The sequence below is a fragment of the Fukomys damarensis genome, unplaced genomic scaffold (assembly GCF_012274545.1).
Source record: "Fukomys damarensis isolate Sample0158 unplaced genomic scaffold, DMR_v1.0_HiC HiC_scaffold_38, whole genome shotgun sequence".
In the NCBI taxonomy this organism is placed as follows: domain Eukaryota; kingdom Metazoa; phylum Chordata; class Mammalia; order Rodentia; family Bathyergidae; genus Fukomys; species Fukomys damarensis.
The window spans coordinates 34,516,681-34,530,354 of NW_022900950.1; the positions used below are offsets into that span (position 1 = coordinate 34,516,681).

Sequence of the window (13,674 nt, forward strand, 5' to 3'; positions counted from 1 at the left end):
GAGGCCTTTAGGAGCAAGGCTCTCCTAGAGAGATTGCCAATATTTTCATTCCCTCCTCCTTTCTGGCCCCAAATGTGATGCCCACTAGTGTCTTTGCCTTCCCAGAAGCCCTTGCAAAGCCTGTTTTCGGCCTTTGGATTCTGAACCACCAAAACTGGGAACTATTTTGCAAGTAGCCTGTGCTTGATATTTTCTTGAAGTAATGTGAAGCTGGCTGATACACAGAATGACTCATTTGTTAGTATGGAGCCATCGTAGAAACTCCACTTGGAATTCTTTTACACCAGATCACATATGATCTTTGTAGTCTCATATAGATTCTATTTACTACAAAGATCCATGACAACTTTGCTTATAAGTTAGGAATGGATGAAAAGTTGCAGATCAAATTTTGCATATTTTTTGTTCAATTCTCTCATTTTACTCACCTTCCTAAATATGAAGACAATGGTTAGGAAAGCTCACTGCAAGAACTACAAAAATACACGAAAACAAGGCATTCACATGATGAGGTACACTCCTATTTTCTTGCACCACCCCGTCTTGGCACAGTCTTGGTTAAGCCACCTGTACCCCAGGCCCGCCAGTGAGCAGCAGAGAAACTGACCCGCGTCTCCATGGCGACGCGTCCTAAAGCTGCAGTGCAGCCTGCTGGGCAAACTTGTGCCGGAACTGCGGTTCGGCTGGAGACTGCCTCTTCCCGGCAGGATGGAGGCCGAGCCTGGGCGCAAAGCTCCGCGCCCCTCTCCATGCGACCACATGCTCCAACCAAGTAAGACCTGGCCCATTTGTGGGGCGGGACCGGGTCTTTCCTGAGAGCGAGGTGTGGTCCAGCCATTCAGTCTTCAAGTGTGTCTCCTCCCTCTGTGGATAGACCAATTGAAGAAGGGATGAGAATCAGGACGTTGGCGAATTTACCCTTTTCCGGCCCTTTTGCTCGCTGCCACGCCCCCTCTACAAAACACTACCCTTCTCTTTAAACACTCCAGGAGATTCCCGCGGGAGGAGACAGGAAAAAAGAAGTGTCAGGGACTTTTCAAGGAGAACAGGCCCAAAGGCAAAGAAGGAACAGAGATGGGGAAGCTGGGACGAAAACTAGCTGGGCCTGACTCCCGGTCCCCATACAGAGTCCGGGAAACAGCTGAGAAACTAGAGGTACCCTGAATAGTAGAGGGGACCTCACCTAGCTGCAGCAGAGGCAGGGGCCCTCTATCCTCAGCTGTAGCTTCTAACCCAGGCGGAATTTTTTCTTTCAAAAAATGTAGTGAGTGCCAAATGGAGAGTTTTGGAGCCTGGTTCTGCTTACAGATGCAGCCGTTTTACCAACTCAGTCTTTTGTGTCCGTGGATGGAGCGCCACTCTAGCTGTGATGCTGGTGGCACAATTACTGTGTAGTCTGCTCCACTGTGCCGTTTCTCTTGGCAATAATGGCCCGTTGTTACAGTCTGGCTGGATAATTGGGTTCCATGCTGGCTCCAGAGCGGTGAGGAATTGTTCAACTGCAAATTTCTTAGAATTGTGCTCCTATTAAACATGAATGAAATGTGTATTTTTATTCTAATCAATTCCTTTGTAAGTTAAGAATGAAACATGAAAATACTTAATTAGTACAAAGATATCAAATATACTCCATTTCTTTGTGAAGTCAAAGGAGAGAGGCAGGAGGGAGAAACCCCTCCCCAGATTTCCTGAGACGATGCCTGTTCATTTCCCCTTCTCTTTCTGACTACCTGTCTTAGTTTCTTTTACTGTGTCCCCTTTCCTTCATCTGGAAATGTCAGAATCCTCCAAGATGCCCTCTTGAATCTGCATCCTCAATACGATTGAACACACCCTGTCACCAGGCTTTAGGTGCTCCTCAAACGTGCCAATAACTTTACTCTCTATCTCTGAACTTGCAGATGAAAATATCCAACTACCCACCAGATAGTTCTATTTAGAGGTCATAGGAAGGCTTTCAATTTAATATGTGCAAAGTAACACTTCTGTCCTCCTCAGACTTTCCAGGCTTTGGGAATCCCATTAAGAGAATACCAGCTGCTGAAATTAGGAGAGAAGACAACTTCTTTGATATCTCAGCTTGATCACCGAGTCTCTTTGATTTGGCTGCCAAGTTCTCTTTTCCCTGTGTGTTTAACTCTTCTCCAGTTGTGGGCCTCTGACAGCCAGTCTGTGCTTCTCCTACTGCCCCTTCAAGGGCAACGTTGGTGTGTCTCTTCCCAAATAGGATAAGCTAATTGTTTTGATTGAAATCTAAAATGTCCCCCAAAAATTTTAAGTGTTGAGATGTTGCTCTTTCAGAAGGTGATTAGATCATGGGGATGATATACTCATTGGTGAATTAATCAATTGAGTTCATATCTAAATGTGCTAATAGAACTTGGGGCCCTTTTGGAGGCGTGGGTATGACCTGGAGGGTTGTTCCTGGCACTTCCTTTCTCTGTCTCTTCTTCCTGACTGCCATGGATTGAGTGTCCTGCCTCCATTTGCCCTTTCATCTTACCATTTCTGCCTTGGAGCCACCTTACCATAGATTGAACCCTCTGAAATTATGAGCTGAAATAAACCTCTCCTCTTTAAACTGTGCCAGATATTTTGTCCTAGAGATGAGAAAGTGACTAATACAGTGGTTGATGACCATGATGACTGATTGCTGTTGAACAGTGATTGTAGCCTGGGCTCTTAGGTACTACATTATTTTCCCATGGCTGCTACACAAAACCAGACAAAAACTGGTGGCTTAAAAGAGCAACAATTTATTCCCTGGCAGTTCTGAAGGCCAGAAGTCCAAACTCAAGGTGCTGTCAGGGCAACACCTGCCACCAGCAGGTGCAGGGTGAGATCCTTGCGTTCTTGACTTCACTTCTGTTTCTGCCTCTGAGATTGCATAGTCTTCTTTCTCTTTTATTCTTGTCAAATATTCCCATCTCTTCCTTATAAGGACATCTGTAATCACATTTTGGTCTTTGAGATCTCTCAGGTTAATTTAAGATGACATCCTCATTTTCAGACCCTTAATTTCATGTGCAAAGATCCCTTTTCCAAATAAAATCAGATTCACAGGCTTTGGGGTTTAGGAAGTAGACATATCTTTGAGGGGGGCATCATTTAGCATACTGTTAGCACTGTGCACTCACCAATTATTTAACTGCTCAAAGCATAGTAAAGTTAAAGTCTTAGATGCCACTAATACTTGCTTTACCTCTCAGGTTATTTTGAAAATAAAATAACATGTGTGGAAATACTTTGTAAAGTATAATACAATATATACACTAGCTACTATTATTTATATTTTCAAAGCATGTTCATAAGGTGTTTTCATAATTGTGGCTACCTTCAGTGGGTCACTAAGGTTGGCAGAATAAGGCTTTAAGAAGTTGGAGGGCCCAAATGGCCCCAACAACCTATCCTTATGCATTTCTCCCCACCCTCACTTGCACTGGGCCAATTCTCATGTCTCAGACTCTCATATTGCATACTACTTCCTCTGGAGAGTGCTCTACTCTATGGTCTCCTATGTTTCTCTGTCATACTCCTACAAAATTAAACCCCAGCTCAGATGCCACACTACACTTGCTCTAGCTGTTTCTGCTTCTCATCCAAGAAGAAGGATGTATACCCTTCCCAGGGCCCCTGTGACACAGAAGACATCAGCACAATTTTAAATCTATGCCCATAATATGTAGCTCCTCCACTAGCCAGAACAGGACTCTGTATCCCATGCTGAACATGGGCCTCGGTTCATGGCAAGGGCTCCGTGTTTGTTTGTAGAAGGAACAAAGAATAAGAAGAAAAAGAAATAACCAGGAATACAGACTTACAGGAGAGGGATGTGGAACTGTAAAGACACTGGCATACTCCCCCACCAAGAAGAAAGGTAGAAGAAAGCAATGACATGCAGAGGACACATTGAAAATAGTTTTGGAATATTATATCTATGGATTTTAAAGCAACATTTCTGTTAATAAAGAGTCTTGACTCCAATAACATGCTTTATTTTCAGAAGCTCTGTCAGTGGAGTTCAAAACCATGAAAGTATACACCTGACACAAAGAGTTGTGGGAAGAAAAAAACATTAAATGCAAAATTAAAGGAAGATGTCTTGGAAATCAAGTCACATCCAAGCAGGCTAGGATTAAGGGGTATAAAGGAGTATCTGACCTGTGCTTAGCTAACACAGGGAGAGGGAGTTTTGCTTGGATGTAGGACCTGGTGGCAGCCAGACACACTGCTCCTGTCCCTGCACACCCAGGATAGGAATTTAACAATCCATGCTGCCAGATGCCCAACCCTAGCCTGTCCTCAGCAACGGAAAGATCCAGCCAGGGACACAGGTTTACCATGCTTGCCCACATGGTTGATTGGAAGAGGATGCCCAGAGAACTATTTCTCCAGAGCTTTTAAGGTGCATCTGGGTCTAACAGGAAATTGAGTTCAATCAGGTTAGTTCTGAAACACATTAGGAAAAAGACAGTAGATGGATGTTTGGACTCTGTGTTGAAGATCCTTTCTGATCCAAAAGTAAAACCTAGAGGCCTCAGTGATGTTAAAGAAGTCTTCTTTAAGAGCAGCATACCTCAATTTCTTCCTACTCATCCACACTTGAAATTCTTTTCACAGAGACATTTAATTTTGCTATTGGAATAAAAGGCTTTCAAGTGTAAAGTGATCCTATCAACACCTATCTCAAAAGATACTGCCATTTCTAGCAAAGTAGAGTTTGAGAGGAGACACCAGGAGGTCATGGGAGCAAAGCACAGAGTGAGATACATGAGGGGCCAAGGCCTTAGTTCTGCAGCTGTGGCTTGCTTCTGGGTGGACATGGTACTTGGACCTATGTGAAATATTGGAGAATGGTCATTGATAAGCAGATACAGCTGCCTGCCTGGAGCTGAGGACCTGTTAAATTAAAAACAAGACCTGGTTGAGAGTGACAGGGCAATGAAAAGAAAGAGGTTCAGAGATGACAGAAATTGTAAATGCTTGGCTAGGGTTGCCACAAGCTAGACAGGGGCACTTAACTTTTAAAAATACTGGGAAATTATGAAAGATATAGCAATTTTAATAGGATAAATGAGTGGGAACAAACTCAGGCAATAAGGTAACTACAGTAGTCTAGAGATGAGATGATAGCTCCTTAGACAGCATCATTTAGTTAAAACAAAGACAATTCCAAGTTCTCATGAAATGTAAAAGGCAACAGTAACTGCCCAGATATGAGGAATGAACGAACAACTGAATTTTAAGTTTAAAATACATAAAGTATCTTCTTCATCCATCTATAGAGGACGTGTTCTAAGAGCTCCAGTGGTTGCCTAGAACCATTTATAGTACTGACTTTATACACAAACACTGTGATACTGTGAGATGGCTACTATGTGACTAATGGGTGCATAATATATGTAGCCTAGATACACTGGATGGAAATATGATTCGTATCCCAGGCAGAAAGGAGCCAGACAGCATGAGGTCCCATCATGGTGCTCAGAACAGTTAGTTTACAATTTAAAACTTTTGAATTGGAATTTTTCATTTAATAAATTTCACCTGTGGTTGACTACAGGTATCTGAGACACTGCAGATAAAGTGAAACTACAGATCAAAGCATAATTGTGGTATTTTCAAGAAATGTGGTGGTACTTTGTTGACACTAGGTATAGGAAAAGGGTTGAAGCAGAGAAACTCTGTGATTGCTAATGTCTAACCTCCCTCCCTTGATGACAGCAGCCACTCACATAACTCTCACTAATGTTGACACCCCTGAATTTTTCAGTCATTGCAAAGGATGAATTAGGACTGCACCAGGTAAATTGGAGAGTTTTTTCATAAGACACTGTTTGTTACTGACAGATATAAGGGAGACTTTATATGAGCTTATTTTAAAAAATGAAATGGTGAGAACTAAACACCAACATGCGCACATGTGTGTGTGTATGTATGTATATGTAAATCTGCATATATGCAAGTGTGGAAAGAACAGGCAAAATTGTTATCATGGGCTAGCATGGAGGAGGCATAAGGAGGACCATGACAATCAGCAGGAAACAAGAAGCAAAGAGAAAACATCCAGCATATCTAGTGTGATCAATTGGGTCATTAAAATGAAATAGTGGATATCTGAAGATGGAATTTCAAGAAAATTAATTACTTTTTAATTTGTGTGTGTGTGTGTGTGTGTGTAAGGCTTGACTTCTTTAAAATAACATATATGAATATTGAACAAAAACAAGAGACCTTCTTTATTTTGTGTAAACCGGGATAATTGAGTTTCCTTTCTTTTTTAGTTGAGGCCATCATTTGGTGTATTAGTCACTTTCCCATCACTGGATCAAAATACTCAACACCTGCAACTTAAAAGAGGAGAAGTTTATTTTAGCTCATAGTTTTAGCAGATTCAGTCCATGATCAAGCAGGTTCCAAGGCAGAAATGGCAAAGCAGAACAGCATGGTGAAATAAAACTGTCTACTGCATGATGGCTAGGAAGCTGAGAGAGAAGAGAGAAATGGGTACATGAATACATCCTTCCAAGTCACACCCCAGTGACCCTCCAAACATGAGACTTTTGGAGGACTTTTTAGATCTAAATCATTACATTCTTCTCCTGGAGTCACCAATATCTTAGTAATGTCTCCTCTGAGACTCAAGAAAAACTCTTAGCTGTGGGACCCTCTAAAAATCAAAAAGAAAGTGAAACACTTGCAACATACAATGGCATAGGGTAAACATTCCCACTGCAAAAGGGAGAAGGATAGGAAGGAATGGACAAAAGCAAGATTAAAACTCAGCAAGGCAAACATTAAATCTTGTAGCTGCATGTCCATCACTCAAGGAAGGTTGTGTTGGGATGTGAAATCCGAAGGGCTTAGGTAGCCTCACCATTTGGCCTTGCTGGTTGCAACTTATATGGCCTCTCTTTGGTCTGGATCTGTTCAGTGCCTGCACCTTTCCTCAACAGGCATTCCATATTCCTGGCATCTCCAACTTTCTGGGATCTCCACTGCACCTTTGGCACAAATTATACATTGCCCTCTCCTGGGCTCCTGAAAGTGACTATGACCCTGTCACACTTTTTTTGCCTGACCTCCTAGGCACTCTTCTGAAATTAAGGGTAGAAGCCTCCATGATCTCATAACTCTTTCATTCTACATGCCTGAAAAAACAGAACCAGGTGGCTAACACAAAGGTCACCTGCCAGCTTGAGCAGGAGCTGGGCTACAGTAGTCGTCTCTGAGACCCTGTAGATGGCTGAACTTGGAGAGATACTTCCTAGGCAGCCCTGAATGAGCAGTAGTCCCAGGGACTCTCTTTTCAAACAAAAGCTATACAGTTTTATACTCTGCAGCCTGCAATGAGTGAGGATTTGATGATTTTTGAGATGCCTTCAAGTCATCTCTCTTCTCATCCCTGTACAAAGTATTTGGCTTCTTTTTAATGCTAACCTTTTCAGCAACCACTGTTTTCCTTCAATGTTCTCCTTTGCTTCAGCTTTCCAGACATTTTGTTTCTGGTGAAATTGAAAACTTTTGCTCCTGATTCTCATTATAGATCTGGCTAAATGCAGCCAACATTTCACATGCCATAGTCTAAACATCAGTCTGTCTTGAGATTTCCTCCACCAGATTAATTAGTCCACTGCTCTTAATCTCAGTCTTCACCAAAGTCTCAGGACATAAGGAAAATGAAGGCAAATTTTCTGCCAGAGTGTAACATACATGGCCTCTAGTCCAGTTGTCGATGAAGTCCTTGTTCCTAACTGAAACCTCTGAGCCAGGTCTTTACTGTCTACATTCCTATTAGCACTTTGATCTTCTGAGCCTCAACCAGAATCTCCCATAAAGCTCTGTTTATGACATTCCAGGGCTTCTCTAGATTGCTTCTTCAAACTTTAACAAACTCCTCCTGCAAACCAGATTCAAAGGCTTCTGAGCCACATGTTCCAATATAGTCACAGCAATGACCCCACTCTTGGCACCAGTTTTCTGTCTTAGTCGTGGTTTCATCACCAAGATAAAGTGTCAGACACCCAAAACTTAATGAAGTAGAGTTTTATTTTGGCTCACAGATTTAGCCATTTGGGGCAGGCTCCAAAGCAGAAATGACCCAGCAAAGGAACATAGTGGAGAAAAGCTGTCACTTGGGAAGCACAGTGAGAAGGGAGGAGCCAGGACTGAGAATATACCCTTCCAAGTCATCCCCCTAATGACCTCTTTCAACCAGGACCTACCACCGACTTTCTGGGGACTTTTTATATCTAAACCATAACTATTGGCTCTCATGGCTGTCTAACCTCTAAAGCAAAATTATTACCCCAAATATTTTTCTTTTGGAAAATTATTTTAATTTTATTTGCTTATTTAAATTTAACACTTGTTTGGTATGTTTGAAAATGCTTTCTTGTCCTTTTAGCAGGTGATACCAACTGGGATTCCTATGCTACCACAATGAAGACAGCATTCACATATAAAACAGGAGCAGTGCCAGCTTTAATTCGGTAGATTCCCTATTGAAGTCACATTAGTAGACTCATTTTAATTTGTTTACTTGTCTTTTATTATTCAGAGTGCAAATCAAATAGAGCAACTGGGGAAGGCTTTTTAAATGCACTCATTTAGGCACTACTGTGCAGGCAGTTCCTCTCCAAGTATTGAGAGCTCCTCCTCTCAAACAGCAGCCAGACCAAGAAAAAGAAGGTTGCTACACTGATTCTTCATAAAGTTACTGAATATTGTGGTTTACTGGTAGACCCAGTGTATACATTAATAGGACTGTGCTACCTTGACATTATATATGAATTGAATTCCCACCCTAATATGTAGCAGCAAGCAGTGACTATCAAATAAATGCGTGGATGAGTATATACTTGCTATCATTGTCATCACTAACACTGGTTTTGTAGGCTGAAAGAAATCATAGCCCCTTTATCCTTATCTGCACTCCTGTGGTGATGGCAATGTTGGCTTGCAGCTGTGCCAGTTCCACCTGAGCTGAGGGCAATGGGGATTTCTAGCCATCAGTTGCCTTTCTGAGCTCAGTAGGTCAGTGAAGATAGGGTTAGGACAGCCTGGTGTCTTTCACTGCTTCACTGGAAGGTATGCATCAGCCTGGAGGGCCTATGGCCTGTGTTTACTCTGAATTGCTTCCTGTAAAGACAGTCTTTTCTTAAAAGCTCAAGTTAGTGAGCAGGCAGATAGCTGATTGGTAAGTTCTTGGCTAAACCTTGGTTATGTGTACTCCCCAAGCAAGTAACAAGCCATCTGCAAGATTCAGTTTTATTGTTGGACGGAATTAGAATGATCTCTACTTGAAGACATAATTAGAGCACTAGTACAGTGATTAGCTCAAAGAAGTTACTCATTAATTTTCATTCATTTACCCTCCAGCACAATATATGACAGGCTTTCAAAACTCCAAGCCTGTAAGACTTCTGATTTCTGAGTTCCTGGTTATCTACAGAGATATAGCATCTTAACTGGAAGATTTATTATCCGAGTACAGTGAAAATACCAGATTCACAGGCAGTGACAGTTATCTGCAGAAGAAATATTTAGGATGAAAACCAAAAAACAAAAAGCTGCTTGAAAACTCTAAGACTGTCTTCAAATTCGCACATTTTTAAAGTTCTCAACAAATATTTAGTTGCAAAAGATAAAACATTCAGCCCAAACTAAATATTGATATTTTAAAAGAGAAATTTAAAAATTTTTGAATTATATAACCAATGGGTGCTTATCAAGTTAGTACTCATCATAATCCTTTTTAAAAGATACTCAAACAAGCTCTTTGATAATTTTTCTTCTTGAACCCTTTCACACACCATTTCCTCGACAGAATTTTCCCTTGCTATATAATATGTCTTATGTTTGAAAGCAATTTGTTGACCACTCTATTATATTTTTTGCAAGTATTTTAGTTGAAATTAATTTTTAAACATGCTAAGTGACCTTATTATTGAGTTATCACAATTATTTTTAGTGCACAGTTGCTCAAAGGAATAAATATGTTATAAATGTTCATACTTTTTAAATAAAAAACTAATTTTTGAAACTGTATCTTAATGAGATAAAATGGAGCTGTTCTGTTTTCAGTTAGTCCAGTGTTAAATGTTATTATTTTTAGAAATAGACCACATGCAGCATCAAAGTTTTCTGCTTTTTCCTAGTTTATAGATTCTAATGTTAAGAAAGCTTGTACACATGCACACACACAGGTGCGAATGGAGTTTCAAGGTAGCAGTGTCATTTGATATTCTGAACTCTCAGAATTTTATGTCAGAAATCACAAGGTGATTTTCAAATGACTGATCCACTGACAACTCGGTGGGGTACTCTTTCAAATTAATTGAAATCAGGAAATGAGATGATTTATCATCCATTTCTTGAATTATTCCCTGCCTCGGTTTCTGAGAAACATATCAAAAAGTCACATCTTAACAAATAACAAATGACTGTTAAATTATCCCTGTTACTCTTTCACTTGGAGGCACCTTATTTAATAAAATATTCTCAAAAAGGTCTTGGGAAGTAGAAACGTTAATTTTAATAAATATTTTCCGATATGATTTTTGATAAAAAAGGCTTTTATTAGCACATATTTTAAATATACTTCTGTCAAAATCTTAGAACTAAAGATTTAGCTCATACAGTTTCCTTTCCACATTCGCCTAGGTTGGTAAAATCAGTCCTTGTCATGAAACCAATGAGCATAAACTATGATCAAAAACTACTGTGATTATATAAAAAATTTTCAAATGTATTAATATAAAAGACACATTGCTGTGAATCTCCCTCAAAATACTCCCTTGCGCTTTGAACACACTTATCCTACTGTTCTTGCCACTTTCTGAAGCAATTCTGGAAGTCCTTATTTGTGTCTTCACTTGTACAAAACATTTATCTTTTATGTTTATTTTGATTTTTAGGGAAGAGGTAGAAGTAAAAAAAGTGCCAGATCCAATGAATAAGGTGGATGAGGACACATCATAGTAGTTTTACAAGCCTGGCTTTCTGCTGGATGGCACTCGGCATTCATTGTATTGTATTTTTTTAGATCATATCTCCGAAAGACATTCACAAAAGAGGACTTTCAGCACTGCTACAGAAAGTGGAAAGAATTGTAGAATAAGTGTGTTTGAAGCAAAAGGAAGTATTTTGAGGCAATTAATGACAATGTGTTGTTTAGTGTAAGAAAGTTTTTAAATTTAAACACTCATCGCATATTTTGTTCATAATTAAATTTATTTCCTGTGAAAATAAAACCTACCTACACTTTTAGTTCAAATAAATGTTAATGTATATTTTGAAAAATATTATGAAAACTACTGAAAAATAGATTATACAATATATATCTTATGGAAGATTATTAAAAGCAGAGCAAGGAAGTGTAAAAAGATTCATCTGATACAATTAAATATATGTATAAATAATGTAATGAGATGTCTAAATTACCTGTGAAGTGAATATGATAAAAATATGATATTTCCTAGATATTTTCATATATAAATAGAACCCTTATGCTTAACTTTTGGGAATAATTAGAAAATATATATAAAACTCAGGAACAATTTAATTAGACATCAAATCAAACATTACCTATTCATTTAATGAAAGAAAGTTATATACACTATAGTGAATTTTGGTTGATCTTGTAAGTCACGTATGCTTTTCTATTGTCAAATACTTTGTTGGCAATGAAGCTTGGCTGTACTGGAATAAATATTTCATAATATGATAGGATTAAAATTTAAGATTTAAATACCTTAATAATGATGAATATGAAATCTGAAAAAAAAAACACAAGATTTTTATCTACCAGTTCTATCCAGCAATCTTGAAAAGTGTGGTGTCCCAGAAAAGACTGTAGTTATATTTAAAGCAATCTTCATCACAACTTGTACTGCTTCCTCTCCTCAGACACGCATTTCTGTTCAGCTGAAGACACTGCCTAAGGATTTTTTTTTAAAGCTGAAAATATGTGCAGAAAGAGCCATTTTAAGCACTCCACATTTCCTGCTGTCCTGTTAGAGGCTTCTCCCTAAAGACAGATGAACATTTTGGTAATTGTTAGGAGATGGAAAACCAGACATCACTCAGCTACCATCTCTCACTTTGTAGAAACTCGCAGGCACAAAGAACAAGCAGCCCTGGGCAAGTGCAAGAAGTTTAAACAAGGTTTCCCTGAACTCACTCTGATCAAATTTCCCTTCTTGGGCACACTTACTGGGATTTGACACAAATGTCCCAAGGCAATGAACCATAAAGAGATCCTGTGATAGTTGGTCATGGTGGCACACACCTGTAACCCCAGTTACTGGGAAAGCTGAAACAGCAGGATTGCAAGTTCAAGCCCACCTTTGGAAAATTAGGGAGAAACTGCCCCAAAAGAAAAGGGCTGGAGAATGTAGCTCAATAGTAGTGTCCTCTTGGGTTTCATTCCTTGATCCTCAGTGTTTCCACCAAAATCCTGTGATTAACAATGGGGACGGGAGAATCCTAAAAAGACTGTGGAAAAGAGAGGTCTGTAAAAATACGCAACTTTTTTCTAAGGTAGATATGGTTCAGAAAAAAGCATACAGATTAATAAATTGAGATCTGAAAATTAATTCGTTAAAAGCTACTTGTGTTGTTATCCTTTGAAAAAGTTTATATAGGAATGACAGTAAAAATAAGTCCATCGTTCAAATATGTCTGACTTCCCAGGTATATGTTCCTTTTGAAGATAGTCTGAAACTGCCCAGCCCTCTTTTTTTTTTAAGAAAAAGTCAACATGAACTATTTTAAACATACACGAAGGAATGACTGAATCCTTAGCAATAACCCTGTTATGGGAACACATAGATATGTTTTATTTTTACCTCCTACTCATCCTTCCCATTGGAATATGTTGAGTAAAATTCCAGGCATTATTATATTGTTTCAATTCTAAAGAGTTTGTGTGTATCAAGATATGATAGTTAAAAAAGAAATAAAAATATCATTACCTTCGCTTTTAAAAAAAAAATAGAGACTCTCTCCACAACTTCTTGATTACCCTGAAATACTCTGTGCACAAGAATATCCAGCTCTTTAAAAAATTCATAAAATTAATTTCTGACTCTTACTCTTCTAAACTTTATTTTAAGCCCCCATGCTTTTATTAACAGCTATCCTTAAGTTACAGGACTGTTTCTTATCAAGGGAATCTATATATTAAATTATATTTGATATCAATTTTTTTTTATTGAGTTTATTGGTACATTTAGGGATACAGTACAGTTACATTCATTGTTACTGTGCACAAGAATCCAGCTCTTTAAAAAATTCATAAAATTAATTTCTGACTCTTACTCTTCTAAACTTTATTTTAAGCCCCCATGCTTTTATTAACAGCTATCCTTAAGTTACAGGACTGTTTCTTATCAAGGGAATCTATATATTATATTATATTTGATATCAATTTTTTTTTATTGAGTTTATTGGTACATTTAGGGATACAGTACAGTTACATTCATTGTTGGGATCATGTACCTTTACATGGCAAGTCTTGATTCTCATTTTTTTCCCCTTACCTCTGCCCTCCCTTCACCCCCTCCTCCCCTCCCCATCTACAAACACTTTATTTTCATCTTTTCATTCTCTCACATTTTTTTCTTTTCCCTTTTTGTTCTTCCCCTACGTATCACACCTTCCCTACACCTT

General features: G+C 38.9%; 1 protein-coding gene across 4 annotated transcripts in view; it reads left to right on the forward strand.

Moving 5' to 3' along the window:
- Window positions 1-542: 542 nt before the first annotated feature.
- The window catches only part of Tex26 (testis expressed 26), a 36,568-nt gene continuing 23,436 nt past the window's right edge, over window positions 543-13,674 (forward strand). Inside the window, exons 1-2 of one of the 4 annotated variants that reach the window (XM_010623877.1) lie at window positions 627-772; window positions 8,408-8,492. In XM_010623877.1, coding sequence (XP_010622179.1) covers window positions 709-772; window positions 8,408-8,492 — 149 coding nt within the window. In that variant the 5' untranslated portion in view covers window positions 627-708. Of the gene's footprint in view, window positions 773-2,040; window positions 2,208-8,407; window positions 8,493-13,674 lie in introns of those variants that run through there. The other 3 variants (XM_010623878.1, XM_010623879.2, XM_010623876.1) reach the window with 3 other exon arrangements.